Source organism: Hetaerina americana, unplaced genomic scaffold (genome assembly GCF_022747635.1).
Source record: "Hetaerina americana unplaced genomic scaffold, ioHetAmer1.1.p SCAF_5, whole genome shotgun sequence".
Classification (NCBI taxonomy): Eukaryota; Metazoa; Arthropoda; class Insecta; order Odonata; family Calopterygidae; genus Hetaerina; species Hetaerina americana.
The window spans coordinates 51724186-51747652 of NW_027287095.1; the positions used below are offsets into that span (position 1 = coordinate 51724186).

The 23467-nt window shown below is 36.2% G+C and overlaps 2 protein-coding genes and 2 long non-coding RNA genes across 4 annotated transcripts; 3 read left to right on the forward strand and 1 right to left on the reverse strand.

Annotated features, from left to right (window-relative positions):
• Window positions 1–4660: 4660 nt before the first annotated feature.
• LOC139693866 (NADH dehydrogenase [ubiquinone] 1 alpha subcomplex subunit 7-like) lies at window positions 4661–5269 on the forward strand. The gene is made up of 3 exons (XM_071592176.1): window positions 4661–4791; window positions 4871–5064; window positions 5138–5269. The coding sequence occupies exons 1-3, from the start codon at window positions 4726–4728 to the stop codon at window positions 5199–5201; spliced, it is 324 nt and encodes a 107-aa protein (XP_071448277.1). The 5' UTR covers window positions 4661–4725; the 3' UTR covers window positions 5202–5269.
• A 3537-nt stretch (window positions 5270–8806) lies between these two features.
• Window positions 8807–11611, reverse strand: LOC139693838 (transcriptional adapter 2-alpha-like). The gene is made up of 3 exons (XM_071592139.1): window positions 11604–11611; window positions 11141–11275; window positions 8807–10379 (listed from the first exon to the last, which is right to left on the reverse strand). Exon 3 carries the CDS (start codon window positions 10355–10357, stop codon window positions 9029–9031), a length of 1329 nt encoding a protein of 442 aa, XP_071448240.1. The 5' UTR covers window positions 10358–10379; window positions 11141–11275; window positions 11604–11611; the 3' UTR covers window positions 8807–9028.
• Window positions 11612–11654: 43 nt separating this feature from the next.
• LOC139694377 (uncharacterized) lies at window positions 11655–14307 on the forward strand. Its single transcript, XR_011702125.1, has 3 exons — window positions 11655–11735; window positions 11821–11932; window positions 13922–14307. It is a non-coding gene; the product is annotated as an uncharacterized lncRNA (long non-coding RNA).
• A 4597-nt stretch (window positions 14308–18904) lies between these two features.
• On the forward strand, window positions 18905–23143 carry LOC139694422 (uncharacterized). The gene is made up of 3 exons (XR_011702134.1): window positions 18905–19105; window positions 19698–19844; window positions 22980–23143. It is a non-coding gene; the product is annotated as an uncharacterized lncRNA (long non-coding RNA).
• Window positions 23144–23467: the final 324 nt, after the last annotated feature.

Here is a 23467-nt window from a genome sequence, read left to right on the forward strand (position 1 = left end):
TAAAAGAGGCTTACATTGATGTTATAATTGTGAAGTGTGATGCCTCTACTGGGCTTACTGCCATGCGTATCTCTACATTTGGTATAAAGAATGTGTAATGTAAATGTAAGCTGTAAAAAAGATCGTTTTTTTAAAGAAGTGTTTTCAATGATATGGGATGCTACCCTCAAAAAATTGTACCCTGGTAACTAAACTTGATGCTAAACCTATGAATATTTAGGAGTGTTCCCTCTTCACTCAGAGGTACTCAAAAAACTGAATTAGATAGACTAATACAAGAAAAAAATCATCTCTGAAATTGAAAAACAGTTGGCAGAGAATGAATGGGCAGCCTAGTAATTACAGAAAAACAAATAAAATAGGAAGTTAATGTTGTGCCTTGATCCAGTAGATTTAAATTAAACCTAGGTAAGCCAGTTTTATAACATATTAGCTGAAATGGCTGAAAACTTTGTGGCAATACAAATTTCTTTGTTTTTGACCAGAAGCAGGGTTTTTATCAAATTAAATAAGGTCATGACTTATCTCTAAAAGGTACATTTTCCAGCTCATATGGCTGTTATAGATATTTGAGAATACCTTGCAGTATCTCCTGTTGTGTGCTAGAAAATTTTCCTAGAAATGCAAGTGAATATTTTAGTGATATTGCTGGTACTACTTGGGTTATTAAATAACCCCTTATGAAAAAAATGAAAAACAAATTATTTAGCTCAACACACTTTTTGCAGTATTTCTCCAACTTTTTTAAGCCATCCAAATAGTAGGATTCCAGAAGGTCCTCAAAATAGGTATCTGCATTGGCGATGACCTCCTTGTTCAACTTGGATTGTTTTCCGCCGAGCCATATTTTTAAGTTTGGAAATAAAATAATGTCTCTGGTAGAAAATCTGATGAATATGAGGGATGTAGTAATAGTTCAAGCTTTAATTCCATGATGTTTACCATCAAAATCGTGCAGGTGTCGGCTTGTGCATTGTCTTGATGAAAGAAAATTTTTTTCTTTTCCAAAATAGGATGTTTTCCTTGATTTCTTCACTCAACCAGTGCAATAATGATGGAGTATACTCTCCATTTGTTGTTGAAATGGTTTTAGCTGACATCATGACTTTTGAATCATATGAGATAAGGAAATACCCGAGACAGTATAAAATGGAATGAAGGCCCACACTGTCCTCACGTAAATGACTTAGCATAAAATGGGGTATATGCAAGCAAGCAAACTCCAAAGAAAAATTTGGAAGGTTTGGAAGGAATATTGAACAACACCAGTGAAAGTTTTGAATATATCACCTGCAGAAATATTGTTTAGCCACCAGTCATGCATGACACTTCCTTTGATGATGTAGTCATTACTTCAAAGGACACAGATAGAAATATATGTTCTTATATTAGTTATATATGTTCTTTGCACTGAACAAAGGAAAGTAAAAGAGTATGAGGACTCATACTTTGACAAGGCAGTGAAAAGAAGGAAATATGTCTTCAAGGAGAGTGGCCGTCAAGTTACAAATAAAAGGATGTTTGGCAGCCTTGAGTTATGAAGGGTAGAGACAAAAACCAAAGCTCAAGGTGGTTATTGTGGGAGACAACAGTCACTATTTATATCAGATCAATGCCCGTATCAAGCTTAGGAGAGAGTACCTTATATTAGAATATGATTTGAAAGTAATTCAGGAGAGTATCAGTGAGTCAGTCACCACCACAAATTGTGTATTGAAAGAAATAATCTGTAAGGAAATGAAAGGCAGACCAACAGTTATAAGCCACAGCTAAGTAAGAGTAGAGTCAGGGAAAACATATCATAGTGATGAGGGATTAGAATGTGACGGTAGGCAAAGGGAGAGGTGATGATGATGTGGGGGACTATGGTTCTAGGTACGACTAGGGTCCTAGGTACGAGGAATGACCGCAGTGAGAAAGCAATTGAATTCTGCAGGAGACAGAGGTTAATCATCACCAACAATTGGTTTAGACACCACAAAAGGCATTGGTATACATGCTAATGCCAGGTGACTCAGAAAGGTATCAGTTAGATTATATTTTGGTTAGGCTCAGATTTAGGAACAGTGTGATCAATTCGCACAGCTTCTCAGGAGCTGATGTGGTCTCGGATCACAATTTAGTTGCTATGAAGTGTAGCTTGTCCGTATCTAAAGATAAAGTAGGGGCAGTAGATTAGGAGATGGAATGTAAAAGCATTTACTAGATTGACAACGATGGAGAATCAGCTGGCTGAAAATAAAATCATGAATGAGGGAAGAGAGCTGAGTACTATTGAGGAAAAATGGAAATGTATCAAAAGCAGCTAAATAAACTATAGGAACTGTTATTGGGAAAAGGACAAGGAAACCATGGATCATGGATTAGATGATCAGGAAGATAGTTGAGAGAAGGGAATTAAAGAATATAAATGCAGACTTTGGCAGAAGGAAGTATAAAGAGTTAAATAATAAATTGAGATGGGTAACGAATAAAGCACAAGGGGATCGAGATGGTGCGGGGGCTAACATACTGGCTTCCCACCCTGAGGGCACGGGTTTAAATCCCGGCGGTGTTGAATATTTTTCAGAGGTATCTCGATCCCTACTTGAGGTGTTTCGTGGAGGACACTTTGAGTGAGTACGCCGCCCGTCGGATGGGACGTTAAACTGCGGACCCCTTGGTGCCTTTCGTAAAGAGTAGGCTAATGCCGATGCCGGGTTTCCCTCCACCCTTCATCCTTTCCTGTCCATCCCCTATGGTGCAAATGACCTTAGCTGTCGGTTGCCTCCCCTAAAAACTACTACTACTAATAAAGCACAAGAAGCATGGTGGAAGGTGCAGTTGAAGGATATGGAATCTTTGCAGAGGAAGGATAAAATTGGTGCACTATACAGCAAGGTTAAATCACTATCCGCATGTAAGAAGGGAAGATCTGTGCTGACAGTTAGAGATAAGTCGGGTAAGATAATATTTGAAACAGAAAATATCCAAGAGAGATGGAAGGAATTTATAGAAGAACTGTATGGTTAAGAACTTTGGCAAACAAGTTTAGACATAGAAAAAGAGCATGACAGAGGAAGATAGCTTAGGTCCAGGCACACTCAATAATCAGATAGAAAGGGCTTTAAGGGAGATCAAATCAAATAAGCCCATGGGGTCGATAACTTTCCTGAGGGACTACTGAAAGGTTTAGGAAAATGTGGAATGAAGAGTCTATGTGGACTAATTCGTAGCATCCATGAGAAAGGAATCTGTCCGAAAGACTTTGCGAGATCAGTTTTGGTTCCTATTCTAAGAAAGGTACAGGCTACATCATGTGGGGAGTACAGAACAAAAATTTTGATCTCCCATGCAACATAAGTTGCTCTTGGGATCATCAACCAGAGGATAGAGAGCAAGGCAAATGATTACTTAGGGTGTGATCAGTTTGGGTTTAGGAAGGGGGGAGGCATATACAATACCATTGCAGTATTGAGATCACTAATCTCGAAGAATATAGAATACAATCAGAATGTATTTACCTATTTCATAGATTTAGAAAAGGCATTTGATAGAGTGAATGGGGAAAAAGTAATGACTATTTTGCAGAAAATAGGAATAAATTGGAGAGACAGGAGGCTAATCCACAACCTGTACTTGTCTCAGAGTGATCAGGAGCCAGTGGAGGATGGAGAGCCCAAATGGGCAGTATTAGCAAGAGGTGTAAGGCAGGGTTGCCCATTATCACCTATACTGTTCTATGTATATGTGGATGAAATGATTAAAGAGGCATGGGAAGAATTGGAAATAGGAACGAAAGTCGGCAGGGAATTCATAAAATTAATGGATTGATATGCAATTTGCATATAAATCTATAAATGAACTCTTCAGGGAGTTTTCCAAAGTCTCCATGGAATATGGTGCAGTGAATTCCTTGGACCATGCCAATAAAGTAATGAATAAGGTCATCCCAAAAAAGTGCATCTTTGTTTCTTTCGATGTACACAACTTTTTCACCAACCCATGGAAGCTGTGAACCTCACCAATGACATCATCCTCTGGAAATCCATCCTTAATGTCCTTCTCTCTCATCGTTGAGTATGCCTGGATCTAAGGTATCTTCATCTATGTCATGTTTATTTTCTGTCTAACCTTGTTGGCCTAAGTTCTGAACCATACAGGTCTTTTATATATTCCTTATATCTCACTTGGATCTCTTCTGAGTCAACTATTATCCTAACCAACTTATGTGTACTCTAACTGTCAGCACAGACTTTCCCTATTTACTTCCCGATAGTGGTTTAACCTTGTTGTAAAGTGCATCAATTTCACCCTTCCTCTGCAAACTTCCCATATCCTCGCTCTGCACATTCCACCATGCTTCTTTTGCTTTATTTGTTGCCCTTCTCAATTTATTATTTAACTCTTTGTATTTCCTTTCTCTGTGTTTACATTCGTCTCTCATCTATCTTTCTAATCATTTCCTTATACTTTTCTCTTATATGCATAAAATATGCTTATATATACAGTCACGCACATATATACGAGTTTATGTAAAAAGCAGGGATTTTGTGGTGTATATGGTACTTTTTTATCTGTACGCCAATTGACTACAGCAATAAGCTAATTCCAAACGCCGCCAATGAATGCTCATGTCACGTGGTATCCAAGTCGTCTTGCTTGCCTTACTTTTAGCGTATCCCTGACTACTGCTATATACCATATTCGCCATATTGATGTAGGATGTAGACAATTGCCACTACAATGGCGAAGGTTGAGCCCAGGAATGTTGGTCCGCTACTTCAAATGCTTCGTAACTTTCTTTTAGGGGTAAGATTGATGGTGTTTATTTTTAGCAGTTAAAACTAATATCTGAGCCGTTGTCCTAAAGTATAAGGTTGACTTTCAGAGGGAACACACTACCCATTTACGACACCAAGATTACATCTCCGCACGAACCCAACCATTGCCTAACTTGCCCGATGGACCTGCTCATAAATTATCTATGAATTATTACTATTCTCGAGACGGAAGACGAGAAGTGAAACTTCCTACAGTTTTGGCAAGTCAAACTGGGCAGAAAGCAATTTCTGAGGGTACTAGGTAACTGAAATATGTCGCTGTACCTCGCCGCAGTATCTAACTTCGCCAATTACTAAAATGCAATTCTTTACAGTGAAACCAAAGATGTGGCCGTTAAGAAGGCACCGACACCTGGAGTCATGTTTAAATGGGACTAGATAAAAATTTGTTAGTGCTTCTGGTAATGTAACTCTTAGATAAATAAAGCTTTTATTGTTTTCCCTCATCGCTTTGATGATATTGCTGGATACTCCCGCACAAATTCTGTATTTATTATTCTTACCGTTGGATTTGTTATTGAAACAGCGGCCTGTGTGGGGTATACTTCGACGTGAAATTTTATAACTTAGTATAATTTGCAATTTGGTTGTTGCACGACGCCTAAGAAATTCTATTGATAAATTATTCCCAGAAATGAGAATCGATGATTTTAAAGAGCCCATTTAAATATTGTTAATCTATACCTCTTGTGATGGTGTGCTTTCGTACACAGAAAAGTTAGTGGATACCAACAGATTTTGGTCCCTTTACATAGGAAGTTGGTCATCGAATAGTTAAGTAAATATCCGCACATTTGACACTCTTAGGCAAACCTTTTAGATCCGAATCTTGTCGGATTGATAGTACTAAAGGAATTCTCTCCAAAGGGTAATCTTTCAAGAATTGATCCTTATGAAGATAAGTTTTAACCAAATGGTAGTTAATTATTAAGCTGTGAAGAATAACCGTTTGTGTTTGCCTTGTGCTCACATTTACCATAGAGTGCATATCAGAAACATGTAGGTCATGTGTTATCAAGAACAAGTGGACCTATTGAATTAAATACACACCTGAGAATTTAATAATTTCGTTGGTCAATCTCAACAAGTCTGTAGAGGAGCTTAACTATATCTTATGAATGCCACCAATTGCGTAGTAGACTGCAGAACCGGTCCCATATGTGAAAGTCAATTCAAATAAAATGAAGTTGAGTTTCTAAATAGGAAGGCTAAACATTTAAATTTGAAGGTGTAAACATTGTACTGCATGAGGATTGAACTTAAATGAAACTGGATAGAGTTGTAATGTTAAAAGAAGACTTGCAACAAGGTAAGGAGGAGTTAACACTATGAATGGAATTTATGACTATTTAAAAAAAATATTAGTTGGAATGTGTTTGGAGTACAGTTATAAAACTTGGCCTTTGAATGAAGTCAATAAGCATAGATTGAAAGCCTTCGTGGTGGATTTGGAGCAGGATATATAGGATGAAGTTCTAGGAATAGTTGGAAAATTCATTAAAAGAAATATGATAATCTATGAGCAGGCCCATAGGACAGGCGGTTGTTGGGTTAGTGAAGAGATATACTTATTCGTGGTATCATCAATACTTAGTATGTTTTCTCTAAAATTCAATCTCACACTTAATGAAAATGGTTAAATCATGGTTTTATAATGCTAAAAATATTATCTATCTAACCCTTATAAGAAAGTTGAAGCATTTGAAGTAGAACCCCCAACAATTCAAGGTTCTGATTTTACCTGTGGTGGCATTCTTTATCTCCATGGTTGAGAAACTTTAATGTTGGAAGATATAGCAGTTGAACCCTCCTATGTGTTCAAATGAAGCATAAAGATATTCAGTCATTATCAGTTACCTTATTTACCATCTTACAACCCCTTGTTTAGTGTATTAATTCTCAAATTTTTGAGGATACAGACTCAAATCAAGTAATGAATTCAGGGTGGCATGTGAGAAGGCTATCCCTTGCCAAATTGATCCGGATGGTTTATCTAGGTATTGTTTACTGCCTTTTAAAGTCTTGGTAAATGAATGCTGGTTATGCTTTCGTTTTTATTTTGGACCTCTTTAAACCATGAATGATGAACCCAACCATTTTATCCCATTAATGCTATACCTGAAGTGCATTAGGTAACAATTTATGTATACCTACTATAACAGATTTTGCTGATGCATTTATCATTTACATTGCATGTCTCTCCCCTTGGATGAACGTGCATTATTTCAAATATGCATAACATTAAGGCCTTTTGCCATGTTAGTCATTTCAAAGATATGAGCAAAATTTTAGGTGTATGCATCAATTTGCAGTCTTTTACCATGCATTCATTTTCAACGAGATGGACAGCATTTGAGGTGTAATGAACGATCAATTTGATGTTTTTTCCCATGTAATCCTCTTCAATGGCATACATGATGATTTATGTTTATAACACATTGAAGTACTTTCCTATGCAATTCCCTTCGGTGTGATTGAAAGCATTTCCTCTGTACCTCCTCTAATGGATGTTGCAAATTAAAGAGATGAAACTGCATACAATGGCTGGTGGAAGGGCATTAATAGTTTGCTGCGTACCTATGTTAGAGATGAATTTCCTTAATGAATGCTGAGGAATTTTTTACCTTTCATTTTGAAATCTGTATTGATAGTTTCACAAAAATGTCAGATGTGCATACTTAATGAACAAGCATGAGGCAGGTAATTTAGAGACTTCTGTTGTGAAAATAGCAGGTACAAGGTAAAGAATGTGGTGTTCACCAGTAATGAAGTGCAAATGTGTAAGAAACTTGCTCCACTAGTTTTGTCATGATGAGAGAAGGGATGAAAGTAAATACAATAGGACCTAAACTCTGGGTTAAATTATTAATGTAATACCAGTACCACCATTTGGATTTGGAAGAGGTGAATAACGTATAAGATGTATACTAACCTATAAAGTATAAGTACCAACTTCATCTACATTGTCTGCAATCTTGCTCACTTCCTCCATAGGTAGTAGTAGATTTTAGTTCATTGGTAACAATTAGCAATACCTATCAACTACTTCCTGCTTAATATATAAATTGTCATTATTGTTTACATGACATGGAAATTCTATAATCTTTAAGAAGCTAACTGGCTGAAGGCAGATATGACACAAACACATTAATGGGCTAGGTAGGCCACACTCACATCATTCCTATTGTTTTTACTTTTCATTTCTATGATTAATGTTTCATTATACGGTTTTATTTTTATGGCTGTCTTATTGTGACCTTTTCTTCTGAGGTATATGATTAAGCATAATTACCCTTTGCACGAAAAATATGCCTTAACACAAATTTAGAAATGTGTGATCATAAGTGACAGTAAAATGCTAGGACAAGTGCTAAACACAGGTTGATGCAGCATTCACACACCCTGGGACTTACTCTTTACTTGTCATTCCTAAAAAACATCACTTGATAAGTAAGTCATATTTTTATAATATTTTTTGCTTATTATCTGAAATACTTGATATGTGAGGTTCCACTGTATGTCATTTAGATTTTATATAGTACTCTTAAATGCAAACTGTAAATATAGTTATCAGCCCAAAGGTCAGTTTGATAGGTGAGGGTAGACCTACCCAATACTAAGATGCCCAATGGTTTGTTAAATTCCCACATCAGGCTAAGGGAGGGGGGTCCTTTCCCTGTGCCGCCTATGATTTCCCAGGAAATTCTTGTACTAAAAAAATCACATTGTGTGAAGCTGAGGGTGCTCAGGAATCAAACCTGGGGTCCTCCAGTCAGTAATGCAATTCTGTTGCCTTGGACTATTTCACCGGGCTTGTAATGTACTGCCAACAAAGTCATCATTCAGTCCTATGGTATTCAACTGCAGAGTAGGGCAGGAACTTGTTCACAGAGAACATCAACTGAATTTACTGTAATTTATGAACAAACTAAAGAGAGGACCCACAGTATTCTGGTAAATGAGAAATATCACAGATCTGTGGATATATTTACAAAAATGTTTTTTATACTTTGAATTCAAATACATCTTAAGAACATGTTTATTTAAGTTTCCACACAACATAATGTTTTAAAAAGGAACAAGAGGCTGGTATATCTGAGGAATATTTACCTCCACCATACAAAAATATAATATTCTTGAAAGCTGATATTAATTACAAAATATAACTCAAAAAAATATGCACTAAGCCTAATTTTGTTGGCATATTATGGATGATAAATTGCCCCTTCTTCAATGAGGAAATCATAGAGCTTGCGAGTTTTGTTCACATCAATCTTTATCAAAGAACGAGCTTGAAGAAGCCGAAGACCACCTTCTTTAATACATGCTGCAACTAATATGTTCTTAAATTCAATGAAACTATTAGGTACCAAACGTGCAACTGAGCACAATTCACGTTCCTTGGCACTAAGTTTATTGCAACCTGGAAGCTTGGATATATTGAGAGGAGGAGCAGGACGCCTTGACTGGTTGACCAAACATGGGAACTTAGCTGCTCTGCCATCGCATGCATTTTTCCAATTAGAGAATGGATTTAGTAAATATTTTCTTCTTTCCTTTAAAAATTCTTCACGGCGGTGACAGTACTTTTTGTACACTGATGACACATGAAAGTTTGTCAAACCATTCCTACGAAGCTCGTAGAGCTCATTTAGACTCGCTCTAAGATCTGCTTCCAACTTCATGCCTTCAAGCAATTTGTCCATCTCTAATCCACTTAAGAACCGAGTTAACTTGGTTAGAGTCTTCACCAATTGGGAATTCATCCCATGGCATGATAAAAATTGTCTGTCCCCAACACGATTACCCCACTGAAGATTTGAATCATCGTAGCGACGCAACCACAAAAAATTTTTTTGTGGGTGGATAAGGCCATGCTCTTTAATGATTTCATGGCACCATTTCCTTTTAATCAGGCGCTTATTGTAATTATCCACAACTGCAAAAACCAATTCCCTCCCCAGTCTCCATTCTTCAGAACTCCATCCCTGAACTGGTTCATGCATGAACTTTGGATCTAAGCTGGTAAGTATGTGCTCTGCATCGTTATCATAATCTGTCTGAAAGTCTCCTCGAGGAGCATTATAACCAGAGAAAGCACCATAAAGAATAGATGTTGATGTGAATCTAGGAGGATCGTGTAAATTAGCACGATATGCAATATATGGTGGATTAATCCTGAAGTGGTGATCATTCTGATAAGCTCGCAGATAATGCTCCTTTATTTCTTTTGGACTGCGCATTGAGCCCATAGATTTAGAGACATTAACCCAATCATTTGGGCCAAACTTAAGAAGGGCATCCAAGAGATCTAGCTCTTCAGCAGCTGTCCAGCCTACTTCCAACACTGGCAAGTCAACTCTCATCATGATGGTTTCATGATTATTATGATGACATTGGAATTCAACGCCCTTTGCAATGCACTGCTGACATATTATAGTATTTTCTGGACATTTTAGACAATAGCCGTACACATCATGTAATTGTCCCTTACAATAACAGCATGAAACACTGGGTGGATGATTGCTAGCCATATTTCCCAGGGATGGAAATAACCTGAAAAAATAATGTCAATGAACAATTTCTCATCTAACTCAACATTATATAAGATATAACATTAATTACAAAGCAGGATAAACATTCGATAGGGACCCAAAATTACGAAAACAATAAAAATTAGTCAAATGCACACTTTAATTAAATTTCCATTTTAAAAAATTAATTGAAAAATGAATGAGAATTTCATGATAATACCTAAGAAGTCATGACAAAGGTGGCAATATTGAAGGCAATCACAAAAATTCCTTAAATTTTCCCATTTGGACCATACATTCCGTAACTGCAAAAGATCAAGGTAATTACTGCAGCACCTTAAGACACTATAGTACCTGCTATGTCATTGCTCACATAGAATTGAAGGGCCCATGGAAAGATATCGGAAGGGAAATGTAGAGGAATAAAAATAATAACCAATCCTCTCATTCCTCATTTTTAAAACATAAAATAATTTAGCAGGTAAGGAAGCACATCTCAATCAGAATGACACTAACTGATTTGATGATCCTCCTTTCACTTGATGTGAAATATAAGACTTGACTGGTTACAAGAAAAATTGCCAACTCCAGGGATAATACCGTAAAAGACAGTTCAGAGCAGATCAGTGAATGATATTTTTAGCTCCATGTTAAATAATTCTCTTGGAACAGACTTAAACTAAAGATGCAAAGCTTATCACAAAGAAGTTACCATTACGGTACGATGCTCATGGTGATTTTTGTACGGCAAGATAAAGTACCAAGATATAAAGAAGTTTCTACCTCAATTTTTTATGTCCTACATTAAGAACAGGTTCACTCAAGCAAGGAGACGTCCCAGGAATGATGTCATGAAACTTTCTTGATTTTTTCTTTGAACCGACAGCGTCAGATAGAAATGTGTTGTGGTCTGCGCACCTAAGCCCAGGACCGAGAAAGAAACACAATAAAATATCAGGTGGAATACAATCCTTAAAAGATATTTCTCTACTCAGATATGATTGAGTAACATAAACCAGCTCTGTGGTTAACTAACCTTTGTGGGTTACTATTTAGTAGGTCTGACACTTAAACTTTGGTCAATCATTGATCTATAGTTATCAGTCATTACTTCTTAAAATTTTTGTTAGCTATTTTTTCTAAATTTTCGCGACCGAAAGTTTTTAATGTGTTTCTTTCTAAAATTCAATCCCTCTCCATTAAAAAAAATCACACTTTCGAAATTGGCTCGGCCAACTTTGCTTACCTCTGCTCCCCCTGAATATGCGCAACTTAAAATAAATGACTAGCGGAATAGGTGACGAGAAGCGGGACTTTGTGAAGTGAGGCACAGTTAATTGGGTATGAGTAATCAGAGGATATTTTTCTGCTATGGCTGGTAATGTCTTATTTATAAAATAAGCATTTTCATTAATACAAGTATTAACGCTCAGTAATTTTTGATAATGCCTTTGTTGTCACAGGTGACTGAAAGAAAGTAATTGGTACTAGTTATGGAAAGTTTCATGCGGACGAAGTTCTTGGTGTCTTTCTGCTCAAACAACTTCTGGAATTCGAGGATCCAATCATCAAAAGGTAAAAGAATATAATTTTACTGGAATAAATGTTCACAAGTTGTGAAAATCATCACGTGATCATTCTTATCGTTTCTTGCTTGAATGTGTGCGAGGAAATGCAGTTATTACATTCAATTCAGTGATATTTCCTTGGTCAGTGCCATATTTATCAGCAGTTTGTGTTGTACATAATATTTCGGAGCGTTAATTTTGCAATGAAATGTGAGCTGTAAAATTTAAATTTTGAGAAATGTTGAAAAATAGTTTGTGACTATATATGTACAGTATTAGATATTTTGGTACGTGTTCGGGACAAAAGATTATAGAAAATGAAAAGAGGGTTCGACAGCAATTGATCTCTTTCGGCAGAAAATCCATCGTTTTATTTAAAAATGAAAAGTAAATAGTGCGGAAACTCATGGATGTAATCTTTTGAAATTCCTCAACTGAGGTTATATTCGTCTAAATTATCTACCGTAATGCCCATCGGTAGAGTTGCCATCTTTAATATGACCTCGCGGATTGGTCAATGTGCTATGGGGTAGAATGCGATTTTTCAATTCGCCCATGATTTGAACTGGCCGTATATGTTGAGTGATATATCTATAAATGAAGCCAGCCTTCAGCCTTTTTAGTCCAGAGAGTATGAGGCATTGAATTGCTTCTTAAGCATTATTTTATTGGCTAATTAGTCTCTCCTTGAATTGTGAGTTGATGACCTCATTTTACCTTTTCCCTTGTTCCGTTATCGAACTTAAAATTGTTGTAAACAACTGTGGCAGTAAATACAGTGCAGGCATTGATGAAATACCTAACTTTATCATCCGGCTTGGTTTAATTTAATTAAGGACCCTTTGTTGCATCTCATTAATGCTTCCTTAATCAAGGGTATCTTCCCCTCCATGTTGAAAACCTCAAAAGTCATTCATCTTTTTAAGAAAAAAGGCAGTCCTCTGGATCTTGACTCATATAGACCCATGGCTATTCAAAACCAACTCTCAAAAATATTTGAAAAATCCAACTATCACCGCTAGGTTCCATACTTAGAATCCTTCGGTATAATGACCCCATATCAACATGGCTTTCGATTGAACAAATCCACCACATCTGCCATATATGATGCAATTAATCATCTACACAGTGCTCTGAATGATAAATTTAATACCTGCACTTTATTATTTGATTTCACCAAAGCCTTTGATCAAGCCAACCATAATGTACCCTCTGAAAAATTACATAGGATTGGTGTTAGAGGCTCACCAAAACAATGGTTGATGTCAAATTAACAAGACAGGGTTCAGCATGCTATGATCTATAAAGATGGAGTGAAATATACTTCTTCCCCTAAAATAATCAATCAAGGTGTTCCCCAGGGTTCCATCCTCGGGCCCACACTCTTTCTAATATATATTAATGATCTACCCAATATATTGAACAGCATACCTGGCAGTTATCTCATTTTATATGCTGACAACACTAGCATTCTGATTTCCTTGGCCTTACCCCAACAACTCCTTCACAGTAGCAGTCTTGTAACCCAGAAAATTCATTCAGGGTCTATAAACAATTTCCTCAAAATTAATGCTGATAAATCATAGTAATACAATTTGCTCATAAGAACACGCCATCCCAAGTGTTGAAAATACCATTAGAAGGTAAATATTTGCTTCAGGTTGAGTCAGTGAAATTTCTTAATACACTTTTAAATTGTCATCTTTATTGGGATTCTCCTATTGATATGCTCAATCCACTGTGTTTCTTAATCCAGACAGTCCACTTTGCTGTTTCTAATCATGTTCTTCTCTCACTCTGTTATGGTTTGTATTATTCTCATATTGTTTCAAATGTTGTTTTCTGGGGTTCATCCCCACAGGCTATATCCATTTTTAAATTACAAAAAAAGTTGTACAATTGATAGCTAATGTTAGATACGATGCCCCTAGTCTTCCATTATTTAGGCAGTTTAACCTTTTACCTCTTCCATGTATTTATATTTCTACTGCTGTAGTGTACACAAGAATGGACCTGTGGCGGCTCGACCCTGAATTATCATTGAGCACCATTGCGAGCGTGCCTTCGCCGGCAAGTGTTTTGGGTTCCGGCATTCGCCACCAGGGTCCGCCGCCATGGCGCAACCACGCCGCCAGAGCCACTCTCGGACTCTCTCTCTCTCTGACTGGCTCTGGACTGTCACGTGCGTCATCGTGGTCAATCAAAGGACGCTGCTTCCTGGTGAACGACTCGTTTCTGGCTTCGCCACCGCACGGGCGAATATTTACTGAATATTTACTGTTCGATCATCTCATCAAGGCTGTAATTTGCTGAACACAATAAACATTGTTAATTGTTAGGAGGTTTCATCATTTCCACCGCGATTCCTCCTTCAGACCTAAAGACTTTCCCTACTAATGCTGACGGTCGCAATAACCAGTACCCTCAACATAAACAATCTACACATCAATTTTGTGTGCACAAGGTGCACATATCAAGGGCTCAAGAACATGGGACTTATTTTGTTCAATAAACTTCCTTCTTTTCTGAAATCTAATATGTTTTTAGTGATCTATAAGAGTAAATTAAGATATTATTAATTCAAAAGAATGTTTTATAGTGTGGATGAATGCCTGTCTTATAATTGATGGAGGTGTCTGTATTTAGCTTGAATTGTATCCTCATGTTTCTATTGTTTTACTTACTTACATGTACATTCTGGTTTTAAAAAACCTATTATTGATCCCACATATCATATTTTATTTACCGTTGTATTTAGCTCCAAGTAGTATAAATTTTAACTAGTGTTTTTAATTCATGCCCTCTCACTTTGATGTTGATGTAAGTATAATAGGAAAAATTAAAATATGAAATGAATTAATAACAGAATTTAAAGCTATCTGCATATAAAAGTTGATGCTGAAGTTAAAAATATTTTGGTAGCAATATCATCTTTGATAGCCAAATAATTGAAAAATCTGAATCAGAAGCAAGCTATCTCCTCTGTTAAATAAAGTTATTTGTACCTGAATGCCATGTGCTCAGGCAGGGTATGGTCCTTTGATGCCAAATGTTTGTGGTTCTGTTAATGCCTCTCCCAGATGTATATTGAATAGTTCTGGCTAGAGGTTGCATTATTGTATTTCTATTTACTTTATTTTGGCTTCTATTTTCCTTCCATTTTTCATTTTCATAATTGTTGCATTGTTTCTTGTTGAGGTGATGGGTTACTCTTCTGTTATCTTTGTCCAATCCAAGCAATGCTAGCATCTTGAACAGACCGTTCTATTTGATTTTTTTGAAGACCTTTTTCAAGTCCACCTATGCCACATATAATGGCTTGTTTGCATGCATAATTTCTTTGGGCAGTATTATCAAGCAGAGTATTGCCTCACTTCTTCCTTGGTTTTTCCTGAATCCAGATTTATTTTTAATTATATTTTATTCAATCTTTCCTTCTTTTGTTAGCTAATTAAGTATTTTTTGTGCACGAGAAATCAGGCTGATGCCATGTAAATAATTGATAATTCAAAATATCCTGAATTAATTGCACATTAACTCCTCCAAAGACACTGTATAAATTAACCATGTAGGTACTTTACCATTAAGTCATTGCATACATTTTGTAGCTGCAGTATGCTAATATGTAGTATTTGCTAATTATGGAGATATTTGACAATGTAATAAAAAAGTGGGTGATAATAGATTCTATGAAGGTGTATGGACATAATGATTACACCTATTACTCATTTGATCTTGCTGAACACACAGGTGTGGTTTCATATAATTGATGCATCCTCATGTGGATCCCGTGTTTCACACCCTATTCTGTGATACTAGTAGCCATTTTTAATTAAGCATTATAAATTTGTTGATTATTATGAAAGGTAAATGGAAGTCATTCACAGTGTGGCCTTTACAATGAGAACTAAAATACAAAGAAATTTTTATCAACGGCAAAATGATTATTTTTTGCTTAAATGCCTGAATCAGTGAAGGGGTAGCATGGTATAAATATTTGAAAATCAATACTCAATTTGGACTGCGGGAGCACTTTTATTCATTAAGGATTCAGAATATCAAGATAGGGACAGAGTTCTTCATGACCGTGTTTAGTAGAAACCACCTTGAATTGCATCCTAAGAAGTGAAAGTTATGTAGATAACCACTACCTATTTTTCCTTCCCAAGTTCAGCAGTATAGCCAATCCCATATCTTAAATTTTGCAAGAGGTCCTCCAATGATATGTGTCTGTATTTTAGGCCGTGACTTTATGGTCGGTGTCCTGACTCTTTACCCACTGAGATATAATGCCACCCAAAGGACACATCCATATCCTAATCCATGAGACTCTTGATTAATACTCTCTCATTAGGATGTGGATGAAACATTGGATAGTTTCAATCGTTCTGAAGCCTAGTATTTTTAGAAAGTAAATGGTTTATAATGCTAATGGTAAACAGGAGGTCAAGAGTACTAAAAAGATTTCTCCAATGTGAGACCACATAATAAAGACATAGACAATACATTGATTAATGGATCCAATGTATAATCTCTTTGGTCACATTTTGGAATGGCTAATTTACTGATATTGTATGCTACTCAATTGGTCAAAGTAAAAAAATGAGGACCACAGAGGAGGGTGGGGAAATAAAATGCATGCAATAGCCACTTTCTGAATGATTTCTCTCCAAAATAGAAATTTTTGAATTTCTCTCAACAGATAAGGTTAACAGTTATTGATAGATATGATCAACAAATCACATATAAGAAAACTAAGGAAAAACAAATTTGCTTTTTTCCATAGGTTTATTGATAATGCACAACACATTTTGGTTCACAGAACCATCCTCAGGTACAAGATAAGGTTCAAATAGTGAATAAATCATATTTATACATGTTTGAGGAAGGGAAGGTAGGTAGGTGGGGGCATAGAGGGGAAAGATGGAAAACCCAAAGATAATAGAGAAAACAAAGTAATGGAGAGTTAAAAAGAAGGGGAGGAAAGGATAAGCACATGTGGTAATTATTGAGACGACTGTAGCAGGTAGCTGGTACCCTTGCTATAGGGGGTAGGGAAGCATACAGAAGGGTTAGGCGGGAAGGGGACATGGAAAGGACAGAGGCAGGTTGAGGAATTCGATAAAAGTGATTCTAAGAAGGACATTTTTGGGGAAAGGTTATTCCATACAAAACTGTGAGTGGGAGGTAAGGGGTGGGTGGATGCGAAAATCTGTGGAGGGTGGAATCAGTTGGAGAGAGGGAGTTTCACTGTTTGCTGTAGAAATGGGATTCTGAGGAGAGGAGAGTGGTTTGTAAAAAATTGGTCATTTAAAAGAACATTCATATTTAACTGTAAAATTTTAAATGATTCTAAAATATCAAGTCTTTTGCCCTTATTTTCACTGTGCAGAATTTCAGGGTGAAATTTACATGAGTGGGATGATTGTAGTAGATGCTTAGCTAGGAGTGACATTTCATCATTGGTTCTCCAGTATCTTTCATGTTCTTTTATTCTAGTCTTGAAACTTCTTCCGGTCTGGCTTATCTAGCACATGTCATGGGAATCACACTTCACTTTGTGAATGTCGGATTTTAGGTGGGGTTCTAGTTTGTCTTTGTTGGGGCAAAGGATTTTTCCCAGAGAATGAGGACTATGAAATGATAAATTTAACTTTCTTTTATTAAAATTTGTGCAATCTTATTGGAAAGATCACCTACAAACAATGGACTACACCACTTTTTGGGCTTTTTATGTGTGGAGGTAAGAGCATAACTGGGAAATAGCTTTAGATTTTAATTTTTTCTGTTAGAGATTGGCAAAGTTTACACTAGCCATTGGATACTGCTATTGATTTTATGATGTCCAGCTCATGGTTGAAATTTTTTATAGTTAGGGGTATGACAAGGCAGTTTATCATTGAATGGAACAGTGACAATTTCTGGGCTGTAAGATGGCAGGAATCGGCTGGGATGATCACATCGTTGTAACATGGTTTCTTGTATATGCCAAAACTATGTTTATCACCTATGACAGATATGGAAAGATCAAGAAAGTTCAACTCTTTCCAAGATTCAATTTCCATTGTGAACTTAATTTTGGGTAGCTCGGTGTTTAGAAGATTGAGTAAACTGTCTAGGTGTCTTATACTTCCTTTCCGGCAGCAGATGATGTTGTCAGCATGGCGATACCAGTAGAATATATTAGTTAGGATAGGATGGTCTCAATTAAATAATTGTGATTCTAAATTGTCCATATATATTTATGCTAATAGTGTGGGACATAGGAGATCCCATTGCTAAGCTGTCTGTTTGATAATAGAAAACATTACTGAATAAAAAGTAATTCTGATTTGCAAATAGTTCCATGAGTAGATGGAGTTCTTTGTTGAACACAGGGTTCCTGTTGGAGTTTCTCATTAAATCCTTGGTGAGTAACAAAGTTTTTTGAATGGGCTGAGAAGTAAATAATTCTTTTACGTCAAAGGAAACTAGTTAGGAGTTGAGAGGCAAAGAGAGATGGTGATGATTATGTATTAAGTGAGTGGAATTTTCAACTCTATATTTTGCTGAAAAACTAGTGGATTGTCTGAAGTTGGTATTAAGTTTGGAGGCTAATTTGTTTGATGGTGAGTGCCAGTGATATGCATGAAATCACTGGGCAAACATGCTCCATCTTTATGAATTTTCAGGACACCATAAATTCTAGGAGGAAAATGATTCATTTTAATAATTTTCTCCTTTCACTTTCTGGGAACAGTTTAGAGCTGGCAGATAAGGCTGTTTTTACACTGTTTTGGAACCTAGTGGTTGGCTCCTGAGGTAGGATCACAAAGGAGTTATCTATTAACTTGTTGTCACATTTTTCCATATTAGATGATTTGTTTAAGATTATTATGCTGTTACCTTTATCTGCTTTAGGGATGGTTAGGTTTTCTTTTTCTGTCTTCTGCTTGATGGATCTTTAAACATTGTTATATTGCAGGTCCTGTTTCTTGAGGTAGCACATGTCTCGATTGTCAGGTTGGGAGGTGATAATATAAGCAACATTTTGTATAATGCCTGCATGTTCACCATGGAGGGCGACATCAAAGTCTACTATCAAAGATTTTAAGGGGTGTTGTGTCAGAGGCTGAGTAGGGGCAAACATAGAGCCTTTTTGCAGTAGTTCAAACTCAAGAACTGATAAAGGAGGAATCAGGTAAGTTTACTACTTTAGGGTGAAACTTAAAATCAAATTTGGGTGCCACTCATTGTCTGTCATCTCGATAGCAACCTTCCCTTGTGCAAAAAAAATGTTAATAATTTAAGAGCAATTCAACCATATGTATAAAACCTCTTATGTAAATAATATAATGTAAAAAAACCATCCAATTGCTGCATATAATTACAGGGTAATGTGTGACCTCTCTCCAGCCTGAATTCATTTGCTTCACAATAACATTCTTCCTTGGTCCTAACTAATATGTATCTAACAGACACAATGCCTTGGTATTCAATCTGTTTACCCTCTCTTTACCCCCTTACAATTTTGCACTTGGCTTGGCCCTACATAAGTATGAGGTGGGGAGTGGTAGAAAATATTTGTCTAGATCATTAAGAATAGGAGTTGTAATCAAAAGTTTTTGTGAGATCTGTGAAAGTTTAGTGCACTTGATAATTCTTTGTTCCAAATCAGAAATCATTATTCAAATTATCATTTCCAAAATTTTAAAATATTTCCAGTTTTTGGCAATATACCTCAAAAATTCTAATAGCCTCCTGCCATTGATTTTTTCTCTTTTATTATCCAGCAGGTGTTTAAAAGTTAGACAGAAAGACTCACCGATCCTTGAAATGGACTTGTGCGTTAGTTGCATATCATAGGTCCGTGATTTTCCTATTGCAATGCAGCTGAGTTGCCAACGTACCTCTCGGTGAAAAATGACATGGAACATAAGGTATACTTGCAGGTTTGTTCTCTTGAAGTGGATAGTGGAATCCATGGAACATGAGTTTAAATTTCCTTTGCCAAAGTCAGACCAGACCTTTGCAATGTTGTGGTCACACTGGACTAGAATTGAGGCCTGTTCTTACTTATTATTTATTGGAATAATTCCAATGGCCCATGATATATTTTATCATACCTATCAATTTCTTTTTCATCAATGACTTAAAATATCACCATCTCTCAGTTTCTCATTGTCTAAGCTTTTCCTTCTTCTTGGTTGTCGACCAACAGCGTTTATACTTTTCCTTAAATGGAAATTTTATTTTTTCTCCTCTAAACTTATGTGTAACCTTTAAAATATTCTAATCTTTTCTATTTTGTATTGTCAAAGATGAGGTTTAGGATTTGTACTATGTTATGATCCATATTAAATTCTTTTCTGATGAAGTCTAAATGTGTTCTTCATTGTGCATGTCATCAGTTCTCTTTTTTTGCATAACATTGGCAAAGTCAACTCTCCTCCTGAACTCCCTGCTACTGTGACCATTTTTCACAAAATTAATTTAAAATATGTCCACTGTCACAGATTTTCTAGCTCATTCCTCACCATTTACCTTTGCCTGTTACTCTTGAAGATGAGGTAAATTTGATGCTTTCTTAATTAATCTTCATCCCACACTTCTTTCTCAGCTACTGAATTGCACTGAATAATTGCTTGCTCATGGTGATGAGGCAATTCCACTTGCAGCCCATTCATCATTCCCAATTCAAGCTCATTTAATTCCATGCTTATGATATCCTCTACGCAAAAGTTAATCATGGGTGATAACAGAAAACTCTCTCTAAATTTCCTGCCCATCAATATCCATTCAGATCTTTTCTTAGCCATGCATACTCCTGCCATTTGATCTATAAAAAGGCTTTAAATAGTTTTCCCACCCCCTAAGCCAGTTCCAATTTTAAAAAAATTTTCATTAAGTTATTTCAGTCACCTCTTTCAAATGCTCTCCGAAAAACAATAGAAGTATAACTAAGAATGTTAATAGTCAATGTAAATTTTGTTAAATGTTCTCAAATCTGCTGTGGTGTGCTAAAATCTCATGTGTTACCCTCCAACACTTCCCAAACTGCAAGTGATTTCACCTAGGGGAACAGTGGGTTGACCTTCATACTATTTCTGTTCATGGCTCTCAATGCTACCCATTCTGTTGCTGAAAGAAAACCAAGGTCCAATGGTCTCCTCCTGCATTTACCTTTTCTATGGATGGGATTATGATGAAACTAATTATATATTCTGACTGAATTCTTCATCATAAACTGTGCAAATATGATGCCAAATGAAATAAAGAAACAATGGGATATGTTTTTGTTGATTTTTATCTACGTGGCTAATACTATAGATCTACTGACCTAAATGTGTGAAGACAAGTTGTGTCAATCAATTTTGAAAGCTACATATGCTAAGGGTGGGCAATCTTATAGGGTATAATGAGCATGGCAACTGTGGAATTTTAGAAAAGTTTGCTTGGAGGTGTTGGATGAAAATATTATATTTTTAAAATACTTACCTTTTATGAACAACGGAAAGTATTATGTGCTTGTTAACAACTTTCTTAAGTTTGTCATATCATCCATTCATTCTCCCAAATTATACCTATTGTGTTGTGTTAGAATCAAAAGATAATTATGGTTTATTTTCTTGAGGTCATGTATAAATATTAACATTTCTAGGTCACCATTGAATACAAAATGATTCTAGAAGGAATTGAAACTGTCTTCTTGGAAACCCATGATTTCCTTCTTAGCAGCTTCATGTATGGTGTGCGGCTCGTGTGGAAGAGCATCGTCATGTTGCAAGATTGTTGGCACCAGGCTGCCTGTAACACGACAAACTTCTTCCTGGGATATTCCAATATGGTTTATGATACGCTTTTGATTGATTCGCGGGTCATTTTGAATCATACCTTCGACGAGTTTGCAATATTTATCATCTGTGACAGTGATTGGACGTCTGCTGCATGTTTCATCAACAATTATGGCTTTTCCAGGCTCGCAACCATGAAATTTTACTACCCATCAATTTACAGTAGACATGTCAACAGCATTGTCACCATAAACAGCCTTTAAACGACGATGAATCTCAGTAGGAGTCACTTATTCAGCAGTTAGCAGTTAAAAATTCGATGACAGCATGCTCTTTAACTCGCGTTGACTTAGCACTAGAACACGTCTCTATACTTCCACTTCTCGAATACACTGGATAAATATAACGGCCACAAACCTGCGCATGCATTTTGAGGGGGAACGTTATTTCCACATGACACAAGGAGTGCATCTGATGGTCATTTTGTTTGTGGTCTACAAGCATGTGTGCATTTGTTTTCAGCCTACCCTCATATACTATATGTATTCCTTTTACATAGACACATCTTAGTCCTAATTCAGTGAAGGCTATTTTCTACCCTCTCCTTTAAAAGAATGAGGGCCAGTTTCTTTCCTCATACAATTGACCTAGACTCTACTGCTAAATGTCTTACTTTTCTAATGAGGCTGCAGTTTACAATTATTAATAAGAAAGATTTGTGAAAGCTTTATAATTGAATCATGGAACCTGACTCAGGAATAGACCGAAGCATTGAAACGTTTCTAGATTTTCTTTTCATTTATGTGTGTCTATAAAAATCTTCCATGTGCATCATTGATGAGTGCTATGACAATTAGGACATACGAGTATATGGTGAGCAATTTTGCTGCTTAAGTTGTCAATATCCCAGTACTTAAAATTCATTTACATGCTTTGTATTTCAATGCATAATTTGTAAATATTTACTTTCTTTCACTTTTGTTTAGTTTTGTTAACTGAGCTGAGCCATTTTTGGGCAGAGCATTCTTATTTTATAGAAAAATTAATTTGTCATGGTTGCATTTGTTTCCAACTAAGTAAATACCTAGCTCAGTCTGTTTAATATTTCATGCATGCATTTTGTCAGTCAACTGCTTTATAATAATTAGTGTCTTATTTCCATGTGTTTTGGGTTTCACCAAATATCGATTTACATTTCAACATCAATACCTAGATTTGGTTATAAATTTGTTCTATGTTGATTGATCTCATTAACATTTTTCCTTTACATTTCCATTACAGCATTGCTGTCAGGATTTTTCTCTCCTATTGACTTCAAACGTTGGCCAACAGTACAGTGCAACAGCAGCAGTGAGCTATTCGGAGGAGTACCATCAACGTTCCTGCAGAATTGAAGAATAGAGAAGTGTTACTTCATGTGGCTGGCCGGATGTATTTTTCAGAGTATTGTCAGAATATATAGTATGAGGATGAATTGTGCAGTGTTATGGATAAAATAAATTTTCTTTAATCCAATAGTTTTGTTTTTGATTTAGAAAATTCCGATCCTGGAAAGACCCTGTGTTTGTGAGTTAGTGATGGGAATCAATATATTTGAATATTATTGAAAGACATTAATACTCTAGTGATCATAAATTAAAGGAGTACTGCCAAGTTAAGGGCGACAGAAGAAATTGACATACCATAATTTCAATCTTAAATAACTGAAAATTGGAAGAGTTAAAATTAATAAGTTCAGTAGAGAGCAAAGAGAAATCTGAATGTCTGAT

What these genes read in the sequence shown, in the direction of transcription:
- LOC139693866 (XM_071592176.1), top strand. Translation starts at nt 4,726, where the DNA reads ATGGCGAAGGTTGAGCCCAGGAATGTTGGTCCGCTACTTCAAATGCTT. An exon ending in TTCGTAACTTTCTTTTAGGG is followed by an intron (nt 4,792 to 4,870) that starts GTAAGATTGATG and finishes GTTGACTTTCAG; the next exon opens with AGGGAACACACTACCCATTT. An exon ending in GCAATTTCTGAGGGTACTAG is followed by an intron (nt 5,065 to 5,137) that starts GTAACTGAAATA and finishes AATTCTTTACAG; the next exon opens with TGAAACCAAAGATGTGGCCG.
- LOC139693838 (XM_071592139.1), bottom strand. Translation starts at nt 10,357, where the DNA reads ATGGCTAGCAATCATCCACCCAGTGTTTCATGCTGTTATTGTAAGGGA.